At 40.1% G+C, this 23,373-nt stretch overlaps 1 protein-coding gene across 1 annotated transcript in view; it reads right to left on the bottom strand.

Annotated features, from left to right (window-relative positions):
* Positions 1-14,895, bottom strand: part of LOC102843385 (neuronal regeneration-related protein-like) — a 41,151-nt gene extending 26,256 nt beyond the window's left edge. Inside the window, exons 1-2 of the mRNA XM_006886689.1 lie at positions 14,809-14,895; positions 13,435-13,498 (exon numbers count right to left, since the gene is read on the bottom strand). Of these exons, the coding sequence (XP_006886751.1) occupies positions 13,435-13,437 (3 nt within the window). The 5' untranslated portion in view covers positions 13,438-13,498; positions 14,809-14,895. The remainder of the gene's footprint in view (positions 1-13,434; positions 13,499-14,808) is intronic.
* Positions 14,896-23,373: the final 8,478 nt, after the last annotated feature.

Below are 23,373 nucleotides of genomic sequence, written 5' to 3'. Positions count from 1 at the left end.
ACAACAGCAACAACCACCTTTGTGTTAGCACTGCAATTCCTTACCACTAAGGTCTGGTGGCCTAGAGGTAATAAATTGTACTGAAATCCGAAAGGCACAGAGTTCAAATCCACGAGCTATTCCATGGGAGAAAAATGGGCAATCTCCCCCATACAATTAAACTGCCTCTGAAAACCCACTGGGGGGGCAGCTATGGGTCAGTTCCAAATCAATGATACACAACAACAAGCTACCAGACCTTCCAGCTCGTATGATACTTCCTGACATTTTTCCGTGTCAACCAATTCTTTATGGCAGAGTGATTCTGTGTATTCCTTCAATCTTCTTTTGATATTTCCTGGATCATTAAAAAAATTATGCCCATACTGCAACCTGAGGTTTGAATTTGTTTTTAAGTTCTTTCGTCTACAGAAATGCCAAGTGAGTTCTTCCCTTTTATTTTCCAACTCCAGTTTTTTCACAAATTCCATTAAAATATACTTTGCTTTGATCTCCTCAAGCTGTCCTTTGAAATCTTATGTTCATCTCTTTTACTTTCTCCATACCTGTTCAACCTGTTGAGCAAATCATTCGAGAAGCTGGAATCTATGAAGATTAATATGGCATCAAGATCTGCAGAAACTCATTAACAATCTGCTATGCAGATGACACACCTTTACTTGCTTAAAGTGAAGAGGACTTGAAACGCTTACTGCAGAGGATCCGAGACTATAGTCTTTAACATACACTGTATCTCAACATTAAGACAAAAATCCTCATCAGTGGACCTATAAGCAGCATTATGATAAATGGGGAAAACACTGAAATTGTCAACTACTTCAGCTTACTAAGATCCACAATCAATACCCTTCACACCAACAGTCAGGTGAGGAGATGTATGGCATTGAGTAAGTACCATGTCATGGACCTCTCCAAATTACTGACAGGCAAAGATGTCAGTTTGCCTAAGGTGCCCCTGATTCAGGCCACGGGTTTCTCCATCACTTGCTAAGGACCTGAGAGCTGGACAATGAATGAGAATGACAGAAGAATAATTGATATCTTTGAGTTGTAGTGTCAGACAAGAGTACTGATTACCCTACAGACTGTCAAAAGAACAAACAAATTTGTCTTGGGGAAAAGTGTTATTTGAATGCTCCTTGGAGACAAATATGACAAAACTTCACCTCTCCTACTTTGGGCATGTTGCTAGAAGAAGCTATTCCTTGGACAGGGACATAATGATTGGAAAGGTGGTGAGTCAGTGAAAGAGAGGAAGACCCTCAAGGAAATGGACACAGTGACTGCAGCAATGGGCTCAACTGTGTCAGAGATGATGTGGAAGACAAAGGAACAGGATTGGGTTTAGAGGGGCTCACAGGGTCTCAATGAATTGTACTCAACTTGATGGCACCTACCAATAACAACAATTCCATCTGGAAACTTTTAATTGATGTATTAAAAGTTCCAAAGACAGACAACTAGGAAGATGGAAGGGGTAACAAGGCAAATGTTAGTTATTATTATAATAAAGGTACCTACCAAATAGCAAGTGAATAATATTTGATTCTGACACTATACGTAAAGTTCTGTATTTAATCACAGTCAAAGAGAAAATATTTTCTGGCTTTGTCTAATTAATATAGGATAGGAAGAACTGAGGAAGTTAGTGGAAAGAGAAAAAGAAAATGTAACACTGATCAAAATCATATTAATTATAATGAAGTATTTCCATGGAACCTAAGAAGAAACTGAATTTAATTTCTGATGAATGCATTGTGACATGTAATGGAATAAATGTTCAAAAAGCAATCTTTCTGTAAATAAAAGAAAAACAGAGGAAATAAAAGAAATAAAAAGAAAAAAATGAAGATTGAAAAAAAGTTAAAACTTGGCCCCTAGATTTTGATAACAAGATCAGAACTGAAGAGTTTATTATGAAAAGTGGGGAAAATATTCAAGATCCGTTGACATTTTTTAATATGTAAAATTAGGCTTATGTCTCCTTGAAACAGCGTGAAATGGAGACTCCACTGTGGTTCAGGACATCTCAACTAAGTTTTGCAAAGAGACAAATCCAGATTACAAAGGCCTAAAATTATGAAGATGGGCTCAGAGAACGTGTGCAGAATTTTTGATCCTGTATTAACTGAATTGGTAGGGTATATAATTTCAATTGTTAAGTCAATCAAAAAACATACACAAAGTATTCAATGCCTAATGAAGCACATTTGCACTCTGAGACACACAAAGTTGCTAAGAGAAAGGGTCTATGTGTCAGCAACTGATAAGTTAACAGACAACTTCTGTGAAGAACTGAATGACTATTCAGTTGTTGTGATGTGCCATTGACTATGATTCAAGGCGACCCCATGAACAATTGAACCCGGCCTTATTCTGTTCTGCTCTCATCATCCATCTCCAATTCGCATCCTAAGTCAGTCAGGAAATCAAAAGACGAATTGCATTGGGAAAAAAAAAATCTGCTGTCAGGGACTTTTCCAGAGAACCGAGAAGCAACAATGTCAGTCTAGATACTAAGGTGTGCTGATCCAGGTCATGGTCTTTTCAATTACTTGCTATGCATCAGAGAGTTGGACAACGACTAAGGATGACAGAAGAAGAATCAATGCCTTTGAGTTATGGTGCTGCAGAAGTCTTGAATATACCATGGACTGCCAATAGAACAAATGTTTCTCTGTTTTGGAAAGGATGAAGTCAGGTTTTTCCTTGGAGGTTAGGGGCTTTTGAAGCACTGGCTAAAGATACTTTGGGCACGTGGTCAGGAGGGACCAGTCCTTGAAGAAGGACATCATGCTCAAAAGGGTGAAGAGACAGTGTAGGAGAGGAAGATTCCGGATGAGATTGATTGATATAGTAACTAGGGCAATGAGGATAGGTGTGTCAGAATTAGAGACTGGCTCAGGATAGGGCAGTCTAAACACAGGGTCATTATGAGTTGAAGGTGACTCTATGATACATAACAACAACAACAAGACTGAGTACCTTATCAAATAGTATATTCCTTTGGTTTGGGCTAGATATGTCAAAGTTGCAAAGAAAACACATTTTCCAAGCAACTCCTCCAATTCTAACAAGTATGATCAGGTAGAGAGTGGGGAGGGGGGCTCGTTAACATAACATTTGAAAATTCTAACTTTTCACCATACAGCAACTTGAAAGTCCTTGATAATGCATGTTTTCCAATAGTGAGTACATTCTTTGCCCAGCATTATTTGGACCAATATTATCTGCTGTTATGTGTTGATGAGTTGGAACCAATTCCTAGCTGACCTTACAGTGAGTTTTCTTGGGCAGAAAAATGCACAGAAGTTTGCCCATCTTTCTTCCACAGAGCATCTGGTGGGAACTGCGTGCCTCTGGACTGGCAGCCTAACTCTTTAGTACTAGGACCCCAGTTCTTACAGTGCAGTCGGCATTAAACTAAATGCTAAAATGCACACTTTGGGAGCTCTGGTTGTGTAGTCTGGAGGCAGTTCAACTGCTAACTGAAAGACTGAACCTCTCTCATGGTTCATATCCACCAGTTCTGCAAAGGAGGAGGATAAGAAAACTATACAAATTAGAGCCTCCAAAAACCTTGGAGTCAAGTTGCTTCCAACTAAACACGTTTTTGAGTCTAACATAAATTTTCAGCAACTCCCTAGTAGATATGCACATGGAAAGTAGACTTTCATTTCATTTGTATCTTAACAAGGCTCTTTTGAGAAACACTCACCAAAATGACTAGTGAAGGGCATCCAACGGTACCTCTTGGAGGAAGCACTCACTATTACACCCCTACTTGAGATGTTTTCAAGTATCCTAATCAGCAAGTTTCAGTCACCTAATTATTAACTATAGTTTTTCCTTGAAGTTCCAAATGCTGGCTACCCAAGAAGCAGTATCTTCTTCAAATTTATTTTCTTTCCTGTCCAAGAACAGGTTTATCCTATAAAAGTGTCCTCAAAATGCCTGGACCCATTTTAAACAAAACAACTCTTTGTAGATTTCTCTCTTTTCAGCCCCTGGACAGTAGTACTTTTCCCTGCTGGAATTGGACCAAACACAATTCAGCCAGGAAAGCTGTTACCTGCCCCAGTAATCAAAGGACAGTGGGGTGTGATGGTGATCTGAGTCAGAGCTAGAGTGGAGAAAAGAGGAGATCGAGGACAGGTAACCACGCCAACACTTGTGTGCACATTATGAATCTCTCTCTTGTTTTAATCACTCGTTGGTAACAGCCTCTGGCTCAGCAATTTTATTGGCAAACACTCTTCGGCTATCCTCCTTTCCCTTTCCAATCAATAGCTCTGGCTCCCAATTTCCACTTAAAAGCAGCAAACAGACCTTCCTTTCATTGGCCATTCCCTGCTACATCTTTTACTTCTTTTGGGGCATGAGTTACATTTTGTTTTTCTCTATGAAAGGATCAGCATTAAACCAAGAGACTCTGAAATCAAGGGTGAAAAGTCCATCCATCCAGACTATCATAACATTTTTATGTCAAAAAAAGCTTCAACTGGAAACCATTCTCTGGTATTACGAGGCAATGATCTTAAAAGATTTTATTACCTTTTGACACCAGAGCAGATTTGGTGAGAAACCACCACTGTCTTCTACTGTTAAACACCAGTATCAATAAACAACTGCAGAACAGTTTTCATAGCTATCCTTGTGGATTCTACCCTAAAAGGGGACTCCTCTTTTCAGCACTATATCAAATTAACTTCCTAACTTACATCAGATCATTTTCTGGCTAAAAGAAGGTGGCGGTGGGGGAGGGACTCCACAACTTGGAGCAAGCTCTATCGGTGTAGTCCAAAGGGAATTGCTCTGTTAAACCAGATGGTAGCACTCTCTGCTTGTTCAAATCCACCAGCAGCAACTCAGGAGCAACATCCTCTTGGGCATTTTATAGCCTTGGAAACCCGGTAAAGGGATGGCTCTGAGTTAGTTCTGACTCAATAGCAGTGTATTTGTGGGTTGGTTTTGTTTTGGACACAACTTGGGAGACTGGGTTTTGGTTTGGTTTTTTGAGGGGTTTTTTTTAAGCGTAGGTGTTTTCAACGTAAGGAGCCCTGGTTGTGCTGTTGGGCTGCTAACCAAAACATCAGAAGTTTAAAGCAACTAGATTTGGCAGTCTGCTCCCACAGTGTGAGCTATGGGGCAATTCTATTCTATCATACAGGTTCCATATGAGTCAGAATGGAGTCTGGTTTTCATAGATGTGAAAAGACTTAGACTTCATTCTCCCATCCCACTTCAGTAGCACTAATGCTTAAAAAAAATGTTCACTGAGAATGGCTTTTCAGCACAAGCTCAAGTTTTTGTGGCCATCTTCTTTTTCAGACCACAATGCTATAGTCTCTCAACTGTACAATGTCAGGCTATTACTACCATAAATGTACATCCTACAATGGGCTACGTGTCCAGAAATGGCAGGCCCAGATATCCATGACCACTCACTCAAGCCTTCATTCCACACTTATTGATCACTGTACCAGGACCCAGGGCAGGTATTGGAGGAGATATGACATCTACTATAGGGTCTCATTAGAGCCTGTCAGGGACATTTAGGGTTTCCTTTCACTTTGCAGAAAGAGAACCCTCAGCATTTCATTATCATGAGCTCTCTTGCAATGATGAAACTTTTCCAATCTGCATTTGCCATCCTGCCGATGAAAAGTAAAAAGTGAGGCATGAGAGTCTCACTGCTACCAACAGAAAAGAAATAGATGCCTACTCACTAGGGGGCTAGTGTTTAAACTTTTTTAATGTTGGGAGGCTAGTATAATAAAGAATAAGCCATTTATAAGAATGCTATAGTGGTGTTAAGTGCACAGGACAGGATGAAAGTTATTATTAATGCAATGGAGGAGTTGTCATTTGTCAGGAGGCACATTCCTTCTAAGACTAAGGAAGCAAAGGAATAGGAGAGCATTCTAGGGAACATTTAGAATAACAAGTGGTCTGGCCCTTCTAAGAAGATATATTCCAACATGGCTCAAAAGAAAAAGATTAGTTCACATAGCTTCTAGTATGAATGTCAAACTACAGAAATTAAATTTATGGATATCTAAAAGTAACAGTTGAAAAAAGAAGTATAGAGTAAGAGAAAGCATAAGGAATTCAATGAGCACTGCTCATGTCAATGTTAATTTTACTGAGATTTAGGGGTAGAGTTCAACCTCACGTGAAGGGGGGCTGAAAGAATGAGGGAATCATCTCACGGTTAGAACCTTGCACCTGATACTGCCTATGACGGAATTCAGTACACAGAAGGAAGAAATGCCTGAAAAATTCCTCTTTGACTTAGCTCTCATCACTTTTTTTATCGTGTACTGAGATCCCCTTCATAGATGGAAACCAGACTACTAACCTCACCATTGTAAACAATATTATGAAGATGATGTAAGTGTTGGCTTTCATTGCAAGTGAGTATGTCTGATTAATCAGGAGGAAGTTGAGGGAAAGACAGCTGGGCACACGTGGTTGCAGGAGATCAGCCCAGGGGGGCATGTAGTTAGCCTCAAAATGATTCATTATGGGAAGCCGGTTCAGCAGCAACCCTCTCTCTCTGAACTAGAGGACACTCCAGAATCTGTTGGGATTTGCCTATGCAAATGTTGCCAATTTCACCAGGAAAGAGGAGATCAAGCAGGTTCCATTTCTCCTTCTTGAGCCTTTTCTCACTTGGATCATCCCTTCTCGCCACCATCCTACCTAAGGGGAATAAGGGGCAGAAAAAAAAAGAAGCTGGACAATTCAAAAAGGAAGTGTGTATGAATGAGTGAACACGTTCTTCTCTGTGTGCAGTTGAGTTGGAACCGCTTCATAGCTGATCCTCTGGTGAGTTTTCAGAGGCAATAAATGGCACAGGAGAAGACTGGCCATCCTTCTCCAGTGGAGCACCTGGTGGAGTCAAACTGTGTGCCTTTGTGGTTTCAGTTTTATCACTTTTCCATTAACTACAATCCAAAGGCAAAAAACCTGAGACAGGCTGGTAACCTGAGTGATTGCCCTAGGCCACCACTAAAATGCTCACTCAGTGACTTCCTCTTACCGAGCATATCAAGTCCTTTACTTCTAGGTCCTCTAGAGTGCTGTGGCTGTGGACATGGGGATCATCTTCATATTGTATTAAAAATGCATTATTAAAAAATGTATTCCGTTCACTCTTATAAGCATAACTTGTTTCTTTTTATTATACTAGTTCATTTACAAAATTTGAATATGTTGTTTTTCACACCAGTTCATCTCTCTCTTAAAATATATTCCCATTGTCTGGAATACTCATCAAGAGTTCTAGTGGTGCAATCTATGAGGCTGTGTTCCTAAAAGGTGCACTTCTCCACCAGTTCCACCAGCTGCTCCTGGAAAAGAGACTACTCTCCTCCCATACAATTTATAGCCTCAGAAAACCTGCTAGAGGGGTCAGCTATGAGTTGGTTACAATTCCATGGCAATGAGGGGTTTTTCTAGTTTGAAATTGACCTAAACAGTCTTATTTCTGTCATCACTCAATATTTATAAGCCCTAGGGATAAACACTTAATAATGCCAACTACCTGCTCTCAAGGAGCAAGAAGTCCATTTCGAGGTTTCAAATTTTGTGCCAACTCCAATCCATTGTTAATGACTTCCTGGAACACCCTATCGAGGATTTTAAAATCATATCCTGGCTGACTAGGGAGAGGAGCATCACAGCTGAGGAGCAAAGTCTGCTGCAAGTGCTGGAGTGGTTAATTGTGGTTAATGTCGGACGTTTGCATCTATCTCTGGTTGTACCTCCAATCTGACCTCCCAGACCCCAGTCCTCAACAAGAACATTTTTCTGAATTATATCAGACAGCACTAGATTATGCCTTACGTTGATAGTTCACTCTTCCTTCTACAAATAAAACAGAAAATCCGCTGAGGGCAGAAGCTTAAGTGTGTTACCTTCAACAGCACAAAGAAGCAAGCACAGATAAAAACACGACTGCTCAGTTGACATTAGATGCACAATCTTACCACGAACACTTAGGTCTTCTTTAGTGTTTTCAGGTATGTTACCCTTTGCGCCTTGGGATTTTTATCATATGGCTCTTGATCTCATTGTCATCTAGTTGGAATCATCTCATAACTGACCCTCTACTGGGTTTCCCAGGCTGTAAACTGCATGGGAAGAAGTGGTTCATCTTTCTCCCTTAGAGCTGTGAGTGGATTTGAATAGCCAGGGAGTCACTGTCTTTGGATTAGCAGCACAACTCCTTCCAGACTGTCCTACCAGAGCTCCATCGTTACCACAGGAGAATGAGTTTATATTGGAAAGAAGTGAAAATATTAAAGTTTCAATACTGGGAGCAAATCTCCTCTAGCATTCACAGAGAGACCTCTAAGGTCTCATGGAAGAGATACTTGCTGTGAGCTCTGGGTGTCAGAGCTGTATCAAACCCACAGAAATGCCATCTCACCTGTGACTGTGGTCATGAAAGCCGAGGAAGGTCAGCAATCACAAGCCACTTTATTTTGGCAAGTGGGCACACATTATGGCTTAACCACAATGCTTTCTCTCCTATTAGTGAATAATACAATTTTCCATTAAAACTAAAATAATATTCACTTCCACTTCCTTATGCTTGGGAAGGAGAAGCTAATGATACAAATTATTTTTTCTTCACTCAAACCAAACAGGATTAAATCATTAAGGGTGAAGAGAAAAATGTTCAGTTTCATAGATATTAGCAAGCATAGACCAAATATTTATTGAGTCTCTGACATATATTTAGTTCTTTATTCAGCATTGAATATGAAGTTCATAAATACTCTAGAGCCTATAATTTAGTTGGAAAAGGAAAAACAAAACAACAACCCACTATGATCTAATTTACAAATGATGTTTAAGAGTACAATCTAGTGGTACATCCAGGTTAATGCCGTGTTGTTGCTACTAATAACTGAACTGACAATTAACATTTATTTGAGAACCATGTAACTCTCTAAGTTTCAAACCACTGAGGCAACTAATAGTTGTTGTCCAATAACAGCTCAATTTTAGGATCACTGCAATTTTCAAATCACTGAGATGAAAAATCATTAATGTAGCTACGTATAAAATACCCATTTCTGATAAATTTAGACCAAATGATATTTTTAGGAATCAAAATTTCTGCAGCTTAAAAAAATTCTGCAGCTGAAGGCTGAAATATTGCAATAACCTGTTTTCCAGTTCAAAGCAGAATAGCAGCTTAAAATTGCATCTTCATCAACCATGACAACATATTCCAAGCAGATCTGATAACTCTTTCTCCTGGTATGCTTAAGCAGAGTTTGTTGGTAAGATTATTTCAGTTTTGTCTTTTCAGTATTATCTGTATAACATAGGAATTAATTATACAAATCATTCAGGCTGATTCTTCAGACTCCCACATTACTCCAGAAACATTTTGAATTACTAAGATGAATCAGATCAAACCAAGATTCCCTTCCCCCACCCCCTTTAGTTATTCAGATCATTATCTCAGCCCTCCAATTCACTTTGGCTAAGGATATGTCCTTACAAGACTTTCCAACCAGGTATTAAGAGAAAAATGTAGGACCAAGTAAGCCTTTTACTTCCTACTCAGTTCAGTGCATCTTAGTACCAGCTCAGGTTGGTAGATGAAGACTTCCATGTCTAAAACTTCTAACCTGGAAGTTATTAATTTAGAATAACAAAGAGCCCTTCATATTTTAAGTATTTGCTTTAAGATTTAACATAGTGAGTCCTTTTGGTTTATATTTATTATAATCTGAGTTACACACAACTTAATAAGATTTGTCTCAGGGGAAGAAATGAAAACACTCTAGAATGATACTGTCTATTTTATTCTTTCCTGAATTATCTATATAGCTCAAGAGGAAGCTGACCTGTAGATAGACTCAGATAGATCATTTCTACTGCCCTATTTCACCAAACAATTCCCAATTCTCCCCTACACTGTGTGCTGGAAGGAATGGTGAAAGGGAAGACAGTACCTTCTAAAATTACCCTCCTGGCTACTCTTCTCTATCTCAATAACTAAGAGTCACCACATAACTTGTAAATGTATATTCCAAAGCCCAAAAGCAGAAGCTTCCAAGAGGACCTCATTCCTCCTCAATACTTGTCTTTTTCCTTTAAACAAGGAAACCTTATGTTAATGGAGAGATTATTGAAAGTCTCCTTGTAAGCCCCTGAATGCCACTTCACAGACCACAGAGAGTAGAGTTCTATGAGGGGTACAATGAGATCAACTCATCTTTTTGAAAAGCTCAGCATCAGCCTCAGAGAGAACTTAAATTGTTCCAGCTCTTAGGTCTCTATTAAAAGATTATGAGTCAGTACTTATGGCACTGTGAGTCCACTTCACAAGTTCATTGTGCAGAGGTAGACATGCTAAAAAGCAGGACTTAACTCTGACATTGCATTCAATTTCATTTTTCAAACAAGTCTATAATACTATGTGCTTACTCTGAAATGTATTCTTCTCAGTAACAGATATAGAGGAAGTACATTTAAATAAAATGCCTAATACCAAGGATATATGTAACTTAGGAAATAAATGTACCAAAAATCAAACAGAAATTTAAAGCATGATGAGGATTGCTGTAGATACACAATGCTCTAGTTTAAAAAAAGAGATGTTTACTAAAAAAACCTAAAAAGTTGAGAAATGAATTACTAAAGATGATATTCTAGACAGCTAGCAGATAGTAAATTATATTCAAAATTAAATTTTTTAATAGTAGCCGACTGGCACACCCCAGGGGTCACCACTGGTAGTAAGAGCTACATATATGGTGCCCTCTGGAGTTGTGCCAATAGAGAGCCATGTGCAGAGTTCAATGTGACAAGTGCCTCTTGTATTCTATAAGGCAGTTGTACTTTTTGATAATGTAGAAGGCATGCTAAGGAGCTCTGGTAGCTTTGTGGTGAGGAGTTGTGCTGCCAACTCAAAAGCTCACAGTTCAAATCCACCAACTGCTCTGCAAGAGAAAGATGGGCAATCTCCTCCCTTGGAATTTACTGCCTCTGAAAACCCACTGAAGGGTCAGCTATGAGTCAGTTCTAATTCAATGGTACAGAACAACAGAACACACGCCAAGGGTGCTGAGTGTGTTCAGATTATTGCTATGAAATATGGATAACAATTTTACAGTGCGCAAAAATTCAGGTATTGGATCACTGTTTTGAATTCTGGAGTGTTCTGGTTAATTTTTTATACTTGAGTGAGCTGATTATAAATCTATACTTATAATAAATCTTTTACTATGCCACTAGCAAGGTAAATACACTGAAATTGGATCCTATTTAGCTTCCTAAATATGTAAATAGAAATACATGATTAACAGAAATGGCTTGCTTACATATTTTCTAAAGGTAGTCAAGTGTTAAACCTATTGCTTCTCCTGTAGCAGTTTCTATTATAAGCAGGCCAGATTCTCACTTTAAGTAAACCAGTTTCAGAGAGCAGGAAAGTAATTCTAGTTTAATGAAGGAAAGAACAAAATTTCATTTCTTGGAAAAAAAAAGAGAAAGAAGACATCTCTAACATTAGTTTGTTCTGTTTTTCTTTTTTAAAAACCTCATTACTGAAACATTTTTTTTTAAACTGGTACATGTGTCAAGACCTTTAAGAGACCAGCTCTGCTGGAATAAGAGAATTGCTAGAAAGTTACTTGGAATGGCCCATAGACAATAACTGTCCATGGTTTCATTTCAGGCAATGGGCTTATGCCAAAAAAGACTGACATCTTGATGAAAGGATAACCAAAATGTTCTGAGATGTTTTCTTCATGAGTAAAAATCTTTCCAAGAGCAACAAGTTGTGACTTCTCAATCTGCCACCATACATAAGTGACAAGTATAAGATATTAATAACTTGCAAAATTAATTTGCATTTGGTTTTCTGCGAGTGGCTCCAGCTTTCATTTGGTTTTGGCACACATGTTTGCCTCTACAAAGTTCATTCTACTCACCACTACAGATACATAACATTTACTCTGTTTCCTTTATCTATATGGTCATAATTGGCAGCACCAGTATTTATATTTATCTCATCTAATTGAATACTTACATGTAAACCTTTATGATCTGTCTATGGTGATAAAGAGTATATGAGGTTCTAGCATAAACTAGAAAGGAAGTAAATGTGATAAATCATGGCAAAGAATAATTAAGCAAAAATACTTTGTAAGATTCCATTTTATTACCATCCTATTTCTATATAACAATGGTTAAGGATTTTAATGTGAAGTTAGAACTTTTTCACAAAATAAGCTGCTTAATTTTATATTCACGCCTTTTATTCTTTTACTTCAAGTTCCTTAATCATTATCAAACTAAAACCACACATGCATTTATTATTTGCTATTCTGACACCCACTTGTTGAAAGGGTAGGTGAGGCACACTCACTCACAGAACACTTACTTGTTAATAACATTCAAAGTGAACTCATTTAATTGCCTCTGATTCATTTTTATCCTTGGAAGCTTAGACTTGGGTGGTTCTCAAAGAAAACATCAAGCATATCAGATTCAATTTTGATTCATTAAATTCCACCCTCGTTTAAAAGAAAAATGAAAACTAAATTTAGAAATCACACATTGCAAGTGACAAAGGTGTTTTAAAGAGTACAAACATCTGCAGGAGGACATACTGTACTTGACTAAAAAGTTTTATGAGGCTTCCTACTTACATATATTTTTCAGTTAGACATTATCTCTAATGAGAATATTCTTACAGAAATGAATATATTCATTCAGATATTTTTAACATGCACCCCAACTATTTCTTTATTTAAATCAGTTAATTAAAACATTGAATTGCCTTCTCTATTAGTCATAATCTTTGTCAAACCTTGTTAGATTGTTGTTTAGAGGTTGATATGCTTAAGGTAAAAGTGAGCAGATGTCTCTCATAGTCAAAATCAGCAAAAAGTTAATACAAATTATATTTAAGACACAACAGACACAGCATATTAGTATGAAATCCATACTTTCACATATCTTGTTCTTAAAGACAATGCATGTTGTAGCTATTTGATCAGTTCCACACAAACTCCTGATTCTGGCTGTATATAAAGACACATTGCTTTGTTTGAGCCCTGAGGCTGTCACCCTTTCCATGAATGTCACAACACATCACTCTTCTTAAAGAACAGAATGGTTTCTGTTGTTTGAGTTAAATAAATCTTCTCTTCTAAAAAAGGAATTTCAGTTTCCTATTCAAAATGATTGAAAAATGCAAAGATCTTAAATCATCACATCCAATTCCCACAAATTACTGTACTTCAAAACCCCCACATACTAGTGCAGAAGCTTTTAAAGGTCAGATGGGGTGGGAACAATGAAGGGTTGAAGAGAGGTGAAGGTGGGTGGTGGATATTTATAAGTAATAAAGACTTGATAAGAAGGTATTGAGAATTCCCTCTGATGACCATATCTTACCATTTCGAGAATCTTAACAGTCCTGGGCTTGCACCCTCCCTCTCTTCAGTCCAGGGAGACCAACCTGCAAAATACGTTTAAATACAGTAGACAAACAGCCTCACCACATGTCAGCAAATGAAAAATGCCTCTTGCAAGGTTTCAAACAGACAACCATTTTCTGCAGTTAAGGTTAAGTTGCATGCAAATTATTGCCACCCCTGCGGCTTCTGAAAGAACTTGCCAGGCTTTGGGCTTAAACTGGGGACAAAGGAATCCCTAGTACCTAGATTTGCAGAGTCCTGGGCTATTCTTAGTGTTGGGTTCATTTTTAAATTGCACGAGTTCAAACGGTTTAGCAACTTAAAAGTAGAATCAAAAGATATAAATAGATTGTTTTCTGGCTGCTCTTTGTTCCCAGACATACTACTGGCAGTATATTTGCAATCAAGACAGCAGAACAGGAATCAGCCTTCCACTGTGTAGTGTAATGCCTCAGAGTGGGTATTTTTGGAAATGGCACTGCATTACATAACCTTCCGTGTATTAAAAAAAAAAAAATCTACACAGCGTGTGTGGGGGAAGTCAGGAATATACACCATTATACCCTTCTCCCTACACAAAATAAACATTAATGTACACGCTGCTGTGGTTTCCCTCTCAACCTTCAAGTCATCAGAACAGATTTCTTTTGTTAGCATAAGTTACGACAAAAATGAAGATCAATGGAAAAACTAAAACTTCTCACAAAAGGTAGCCTAAGCTCTCAGGGTATTTCCATAACATTACTACTGATACAAAGAAATGCAAATCAGTTTATTACGGTCATAAAAAAAAAAGAAAAAAGCTCATTTATTGGAAAGCGTCCTTTACCTCTTCAAAGTTTAACTGCTTTATAAGGGGGGGGGGAAGAGAAGAGGGGGAAGTGTTGCAAGATTAATGCTGAAAGACCCTTGGTAGCAGCACTGAAAGAGTAACCATTTGTCAAGGTGGACAAAATATCCTTTTATTTAAAAAATGAGGGGATGGTGGGCTTGCATGCACTAAAGTGCATATTTAAATGCAAAGAGTCAAAACTGTTTCTAGCAATGCTTTATGAGCAAGAAGAACAAAAACTGCACACACCAACAAGCAAAAAACCCCACCCCTTCCCCAAAGAATTGAATGCTTTCTTAACTTGTGAATTTTAGAAAAAAAAAACAACACAAGTTAAATGCCACCCTTAATGCAGCAGGAACAAAATGCCAGAATTTCTCCAAAGTATATCTCCTTACAATTTTAAAAAGCAGCATGAACTCTGCAGGGTTGAAGGGTCCAGCTAAGAGCAACAGCAAGGAATAGACACAAAAAAGAAAGCGGCGCTCCCGGTCAGGGATAGGAATGGAAGATACTTACAGACAAAAGCCCCGCTCCCTGTTCACTCTCTCTCCTCTCTACACCTGAAACACAAATGTGGATGAAAAAGGGCATCATGCTAGAAAGACAGCTGGGGGGAGGGGGGAAAGCAAGGGGGAGGGGAAAGGGGTGGAGGTAGAGGAGAGAGGAGGGGGGAAGGGAAACAAAACCCAAACCGGCTTTACTTCCAAGAAGTGCAGCCTAGGGAAAAGCAGTGGAAGGTTTCTCTGCCTCGTGCTCTGTGTCTCCTAGTGTGTGTGTGCCTTTTTCTTTCTCTAAGAGTGTCCCTCTTCTCTCTCTTCCTCTCTCTCTCTCTCGCTGCTGCTAGTGAACAATGAGCTAATTCTGATGTTGCTGGCGCGGCGCCAACGCCCCAGCCTCGCTGCCACTGTGCTGCCGCCGCGGAGCCAGACTGCTTACTCGGCAGGAATCCGAGGCTCAGGGCCCCATCGGCGAGCGGCCAAGGCGCGCGCGCACCGGCTCCCCGCACCTCGGGCACCCCGCTTGCAATGCCGGGACCCTGGGAGACAAAGCGGGCCCATCGGCCCGCGCACCGCCCTGGCCCCGCCCCGGGAGCACGGCGTGCACACACCCGGTCCCTGCCTCTCCCGCCCCCAGCGGACTTCGCCTCGACGTGCGGTTGCTTTTCAGACAAATAAGGAGGCAGAGGAGGCGGTTTGGGGGCGCGCCAAGCGTGAAGTCGGCCAGGGCGCAGAACAGCCCGGCCGCCCGCCAGGATCGCGGGGAGAGGCGGCGCGGCCCATACTGTAATAATAAACCTGCAACAGAGGGCATCTGAGGGAAAGAGGACGGCCACGGGCGGCAGCTGCCTTCCCTTTTATGTGCCTGTCCGGAGAAAATGGTGCCTAGGACTGCTCAGAGCCGCACACACAAACACACAAAGAGCCGACGCCGCACGCGTTTGCGCACGGCCCCAGGTCTGCCCCGCCGCCCCAACTGGGTACGCGCGCTCCACGCCCGCCCGGGGAAACCCGGGACCGGGAGCTCCCGCCAGCCAGACGCAGGGCGCAGAGCTGCGCGTGCACATAGTGCGTGCTGTGCACACACTCCCGCATCCAGACACACTCATGCACACACACACGCGCGCGCGCGCGCAGAGAGCAAGAGCCGCGGCCTGTTATGGTCATCAGCACACTCTCATGCTTTCTTTTTCTTTCTTTGCCTCTCTGTAATTGGACTTTTCTGACATTGGAGATTGCTCAAAAAGGCGGAAAAAACCAAAAGCAAAACCCTCAATGCTTTGCCCTTTCTGAAAGTCTTTTTTTAAAATAGAAAAATCTCTCTCTTCTTAGTAATAGAGCTCAATATTTTGCTATAAACTCCAGCACACTGCTTTTGTTACCATGAATGCAGGATGTCATTTTGTCGTAACTGCAGGAGAGTTAAAGGGTAAGATTATTAGATTATTTGCTAATTAAATTGATTCACCGAGGCGGGTAGAATCATAATGTCTTCTAATTTTACCATCTGAATTTTATCTCTAATTATCGAAAGCAATATTTACAGTTATAACAAAATAAAAGAAGGAAAGAACTTACATAACAATTTTTAAACGTATGTTTATAGGATTTTTTTTAGTTTAAGTGTATTTCGTACAGAAACAACCTTAAAGTGCAACATCTGTATACTGTATGTATATAAAAATAAATTGTGTTAATTAGAGCAACAACAACAATGGATAACCTATACCTTTCACACTGCTAAAATCGCAGCAAATATCCATTAGACTGCCTGCCACTCCGTGTGATATTTAAGGAGCCACCTTAAGTTTTCCAAAATGAATTTGAAATATCACAGTCATTTTCCTGAAGGGAAACCCCCACAAAATCCCCCAATTTATCTGAGGCGATTTCTAAATACAAAGAGCATAAACAAAACTTTACAAACCTCTTTGATGCCTTCAGGGTCAGCGCTCACCTACAAGATCTGAGGCGTTAACTGGTTGGTGGGAGCTGGGAGGTGTCTGGAAGCTGCTTCTGGGCTTCTGGAGCTGCCAACTAGCTGCTCAAGGACACTTCAACATTGAGAGCTATGCATTTACCTCAGGATGGGTGCCAAAATACAAACAAATAAAAAGCCCCAAGGGAGTACCACCACATTGAAGTCTATAAAAAAAAAAAAAAATTTAAAAAGCACCAGGAAGCTATTTTTAAAAGTTGGTTCTAAAAGTGTGTATACATGTGAGTGTGAGAGTATGTGTGTGTGTGTTCCAGACAATAATAGCCATCCAAGAAACATTACTGAGATGCTTCCAAGTGTAGGAGGAACTATACTAACCTCAAGGGATATAAGCAAAGTCACGCCTATCATTTCACTCAGGATCTGTTGCTTTTTCAAAGTCATCCTGGCTGCTGTGCTCCTCTGCTTAGCCTACAGATAGTATGGGAAAACCACTCTATTTTAATCAGGATACCCTTGATCTGTTATAGGATGAAGACTTACATTTAGCCTTCCCCTGAAACTCACCATGGCCAGATTACAATCTTAACTTTCTGCCCTTATAGGGAGCTCTGGTGGCCTATTGTTATGGAGCTGGGCCACCAGCTCAAAGGCACCATGGTTCCAATCTATCAGATGCTCCAAGAGAGAAAAGTGGGGAATCTCCTTCCATGTAATACTGCTTCTGAAAACTCACTAGAGGGTCAGCTGCAGGTCACTTCCAATTTGATGATACACAACAACAACAACTCCCAGTATCAGTCTGATTGCCTATGGTGCATATTCATCTCTAGACCATTAACAGTTAGGAAGCAAAGCTATACATTGATTTTGATGTATGTGTGTTAGGGATGTGTGTGATTGTGTCATATACTACAGGATGGTTAGGAACATCTCTGACCTCTGCCCACTGGATGCCAATAGCAAAGCCAAGTTTGAACGTTACTAAATATTCCTTGTGGGACACAAAACTGTCTCTGGTTGACAATTACCCCTGACTTAAGAAATCAAGTCCATTTCTTGAGTCATGTGGATTGCATGAGTGAGGGACAGAGATCTAAACCAAATTAGAGTTTGCTTAGAAAAAAGAGCCAAGTTAAGTGGGCAGTGCCCTTATCTTCAGGGAATTTATAATCAGGGTAAGAGGACAGGGACACAAAGCCAAAGTTAGGAGTCAGTGTGTTGAAAACAATTATAGAGTTCTTCACAAGGTTTTCTGAACACAAAGCTGCTTTCTAAATCAGACCAAAGATTCAAAGAAAGTGTCCTAACAGAGGTAATGCTGATTGTGTGAAGAATGAGCAAGTTAGCATTTTGAAGAAGAGGAAAAGGGGTATTCTGAGCAGAGGCAAGGAGAACATGAGCTAAGAAATGTGACTAAAACCTGGAGATGTTCGTTGATGATTTTGAAGATATATATATATCTCCCTAATCAGAACCTCATCTTGTGTCAAGATCAGATTATCAAAGGCTAAATAGTCCATGAGAGGATTTGTTCAAAATGAAGAATGTTCTTTAGAAGAATGTTCTTTAGACAATGGTTTTCCCTTCAAGCCCTCTTAGATGTTTTATTCTCCAGTGCATCCAGTTGTATCCAAATGTATCTGTTATGTGTATATTCATTTTTTTTTAATTTTAGCGTGTTTCATGGCTTGGGGTTACAAGTTTCATAAATCTAAATTTCAGGTGAGAGGCTGTATGGATAGCAAGGCCAGCTTTCTATGGTCTTCAATAGTATTTTAGCTACCATGTCTCTGGCTTTAAATTGGAGTTAAATCAAAGTACCAGAGTGTTACAAGCATTATGTGAAATTGTATATAATATTAGCATTAGGTGTGGTAGCAACAGGTATTAGGGAAGTTTTATAGAACACTGTTCTTGCTGTAGGTGTTCTCAAGTCTACCATGACTCAGAGAGACCCTATGCATGACAGATCTAAACTTTTCCCTCTCAAGCACTGTCCTCACAATCCCCACATTTTCAAGCGCAATACTGCAGTCATTGTATTAATTCATTTTGTTAAGGGTCTTTCTGTATTTTGCTGAAACCTCTGCTTTTCCAGCATGATGACCTCTCCCAAGGACTATATTCTGCTGACAGTGTACTCAAACTATGTGAAATAAAGTTTCACCATCCTTGTCTCTAAGGAGCACCCTGGCTGCAATTTCTCTCAGACAGACCTGTTTGTTCCTTTGGCCCTTTATGAGAAATTCAGTATTCTTCTCCAACACAATTCAAAAGTCCTGATTCTTCTTTGGTCTTCCTTATTCATTTTCAAACTTTCACTTGCGTAGGAAGCAACAGAAAATGCCATGGCTCAGATGACATTCACCTGATTCTTTAAAATGGTATATGTGCTCTTTAGCTTAAATACATCCTCTCAGTCAGTCACTCACTACCATCAAGTAGGAACCAACTCATAGCTGACCCTCTAGTGGATTTTTGGGAGACTGCAAATTCAACTGAAGAAGATTGTCCACCTTTTCCTGTGGTAACACTGGTGGTTTTGAATAACCAGAGAGGTACACCTTTGGATTAGAAGCACAATTTCCTAAAGACAACACCCAGAGTTCATAAAGACATCCTCGTCAGTAGATTTGTCCAATGTAACACATTATTATAGAATAAAATAGAAGCTGTTTTATAAAGGACCCCTACCTCTCTTTCCAGCTTTATTTCTTCTCTTTGCCGTCATTCTCATTGAAATGAATGATGCACAGCTACCCAATTAGTCCTACTGTGGCACGACTCTTGGACTTTAACTTTCTGTTCCCCTTGCCAGAATGCCCTTTCTTCCTTCTAGTCACTAATTCTTGCTCATCAGTCATACTTCCAGTTCATGCATCTCCTCCTTTAGAAAGCTATGTGAACACCTGGTGTGATTGAGAAAGCAGACTGTGTGTTCACAGGAAACCCCATGCAGAACTTTATAATTGTCCTCATCACGCTGTCTTGTGACTTTAGCTTTATTTTTCTGTCTTAAACAGGGATCTCTGGTGGTCTAGTGGCACAGAAGCTGCTGTGCAATCCCAAAGGTATGCGCTTTGAGGCTAGCAGCTGCTCTGCCAAAGGATGGGCAATCTCCCATGTAATTAATTGCCTCTGAAAACCCACCAGAGAATCAGCTACTTACTAGACAGACCATACACAAGAATCAATAGATCATAGAGATGATCCAAGACTAGAAATACGCTTCTTCAAAGCAAAAAATGGCAAAAAATAAGGCTCCAGGAATATATGGTATACCAAATGATGTATTTCAGCTAACAGATGTTACCCTGGACGTGCTCACCAAGTTGGGCCAAGAAATCTGGAGAACAACCACTTGGCCAACTGACTGGAAGAGATCTATATTTGCTCCCATCCCAAAGAAAGCTGACCCATCAGAGTGTGGAAACTGTAGAACAATCTAATTCATTTCACATGCAAGCAAGATTCTACTGAAGATTATCCAAAAATAACTGGAACAGCACATCAGCAGTGAACTGCCAGAAGTCCAGGCTTGGTTTAGAAGGGGTCGTGGTACTAGGGATATTGTAGCTGATGTCAGATGGATCTTAGCTGAAATCAGGGAATACCAGAGAAATGTATACCTGTGTTTCATTGATTAGGCAAAGGCATTTGACTGTGTGGATCATAACAAACTGTGGCTGACTCTGAGAAGAATGGGAATCCCAGAACACTTGATTGTTCTAATGTGAAACCTATACTTGCACTAAGAGGCAGTCATCAGAACAGAGCAAGGAAACACTGCATGGTTCAAAATTGGGAAGGGTGTATGCCAGGGATGTGTCCTATCTCCATACCTTTTCAACCTATATGCAGAATAGATTATCTGGGAGACTGGACATTATGAGGAGAAATGTGGGGTCAGGATTGGCGGAAGATCTATCAACAATCTGTGTTTTGCAGATGACAGAACCCTGCTTGCTGAAACTGAGGAGGACCTGAAGTGCTTGCTGCAGAGGGTCTAGGACTGCAGCCTCCAATATGGATTGAGGCTCAATGTCAAGAAGACAAAGATTCTCACCACTGGGCCAATTGGCAGCATCAGGATGGATGGTGAAGAGATTGAGATTGTTCATAGCTTTAGTTTTCTTGGCTTCACAGTCAACACTCTTGGCACCAGTAGTCAGGAAATGAAAAGGTGCATTGCCATGGGGAAATCTGCTATTAGGGACCTCTCCAAAGTACTCAAGAGCAATGGTGCCTCTCTGGAGACTATGGTGCGTCTGATGCAGGCCACTTTACAATCACTTGTTATGCATCAGAAAGTTGGACAATGACCAAGGAGGATAGAAGGAGAATTGATGACTTTGAGCTGTGGTGCTGGAGAAGAGTATTGAGAATACCTTGGACTGCTAGGAAAACAAACAGATTCATCCTGGAAAGGGTTAAACAGGAAGACTCCTTGGAGGCAAGGATTCTGAGGCTCTTTCTAACATACTTTGGACATGTTGGGAGGGGAGACCAGTCCTTGGAGGACATCATGTTTGGAAGGGTGGAGGGACAGTGCAGGAGGGGAAGGCCCTCTATGAGGTGGATTGATTCAGTGACTGGGGTAATCAGATGGGTGTGTCAGAGACAGTGCAATTGGCACAGGACAAAGCAGAGTTTAGGGCTCTTGTATATAGGGTCGCTATGAGTCGCAAGCAACTCAATGGCACATAACAACAACAACATTATACACAAGGTCACAATGAGGTGGAGCTGATTTCATGACAACTAATTAACAACTACTCTTCTTAGTGGTGTAGCACTGGCCTGTCTATTTGATGTACAGAAGTAACTCGAGGTTGTTGTTATGCTAAACACTGTGACACTGATGTGTCATATGCAATAATGGTTACCCATGATGGACAGTGTTTGGTGGAGCTCCCACTTAAAACAAGCTTGGAAGCAGGAGTAGCATCCACTTCCAAAATAGCTTGTCTCTGGAAACTCTATGAACTTAGAGAACCGTTGAAAGTTCTACTGAATTGGGAAGTTGTAATGGACCTACCAGTGGACTTTTTCTGTTTATTTTTGTTGCTGTTGTTTGGTGGGTTTTTTAATCCTTTCTTGACAAAACCCTAATTTTGTCCTGTTGTACATTCTGTCTCCTTCCACATTATTACACAATATAAAGGGAAGGCAGTCTCAAGGTGTTATTTTACTTTACTTTAAAATTAACACTCATGAAACAAGCAGTCATGTAATCAAACAACATATTGCATTAGGCATACCTGTTGCCACGTATTTCTTTAATGTACTAAAGAGCAAGGATATAACTTTAAAGATCAAGGTGCATCTGATCCAAATGGTGATCTTTTTCAATTGCTTCATATGAATATGAAAACTGGACAGATAATAAGGAGGAATTTTTAAAAAATTGTACTTTTGAGTTGTGGTGTTGGTGAATAATATTGCACAGCATGGATTGATAAAAAACAAATCTGTGTTGGAAGGAGTGTTATCAGAGAGCTCCATTTGATCCAGTAATTCCATTACTGGAAATATACCCCAAAGAAACCATAAACAGCACCCATTCTGATATATGCACTCCTATGTTTAACGTGGCTTTGTTTCACAATTTGTAAGAGTTGGAAACAACCCAAGTGCCCATCAATAAATGAATGGATAGAGAAGCTCTTGTATTTTTACACAATGGAATACTACACTGCATTGAAAAACAAGGAACTCATGAAATATTATACAAAATGGGTGACCCTGGAGGACATTATGCTGAGTGAAATATCTCGGTCACAAAAGGACAAATACTGCAAAGTGCCACAGCTGTAAAATGGGACTAACATCGAGGTTGGAGAGAGACTGAGAAAGATGGGGAAAACTATATATTATGCATGGAAACAGATGAGGGAGAGAACTGTTTAAAAGGGATGTGAGATTAGGTATTATTGTCATGACAGGAGTCCAGAACAAAGGCTACTTATTGGAGTGGATTGGGGAGAGGGATTGTAGAACAATGAAAGAATTTTTCTTTTACTTTTCAAAGAGAAGAGCAAACTGGGGGGGTAGGGGTGAGCAGGGCGAAAAGTGCAACAATGAATGAATCAAAATCCAAAGTCTCTGTAAACTTTTATTAAAATTAATACTTAAAAAAAAAAAACAGTGTGTGTTATGCAGATGACACAACCCTGCTTGTCAAAACTGAGGAGGATCTGAGAAGGTCAAGGACAACAGCCTTAAATACGGATTGAAGCTCAACATCAAGAAAACAAAGATTCTTGCCACTGGCTGGTTGGTAGCATCAAGATAGATGGTGAATAGATTGAACAGCTTTAGCTTGCTTGGTTCCACAGTCAACACTCTTGGTACCAGCAGCCAGAAAATCAAAAGATGAATTGCATTGGGAAAATCTGCTGTCAGGGACATCTCCAAAGTACTGAAGAGCAACGATGTCAGGGTGGAGACTAAAGTGCACCTGATCTAGGCCATGGCCTTTGCAATTTCTTGCTCTGCATCAGAAAGCTACACAATGACTAGGGATGATAGTAGGAGAATTGATGCCTTTGAGCCATGGTGCTGGAGAAAAGTATTGAATATATTATGAATTGCTAGAAGAACATACAGGTTCATCCTGGAGAGGGTGGAAACAGGCTGCTC

The sequence above is a fragment of the Elephantulus edwardii genome, unplaced genomic scaffold (genome assembly GCF_000299155.1).
Source record: "Elephantulus edwardii isolate Elephantulus edwardi_28Jun2011 unplaced genomic scaffold, EleEdw1.0 scaffold00050, whole genome shotgun sequence".
NCBI lineage: Eukaryota > Metazoa > Chordata > Mammalia > Macroscelidea > Macroscelididae > Elephantulus > Elephantulus edwardii.
Note: the sequence above shows the minus strand (reverse complement) of the source record. Positions and strands in the feature narration are given on the sequence as shown.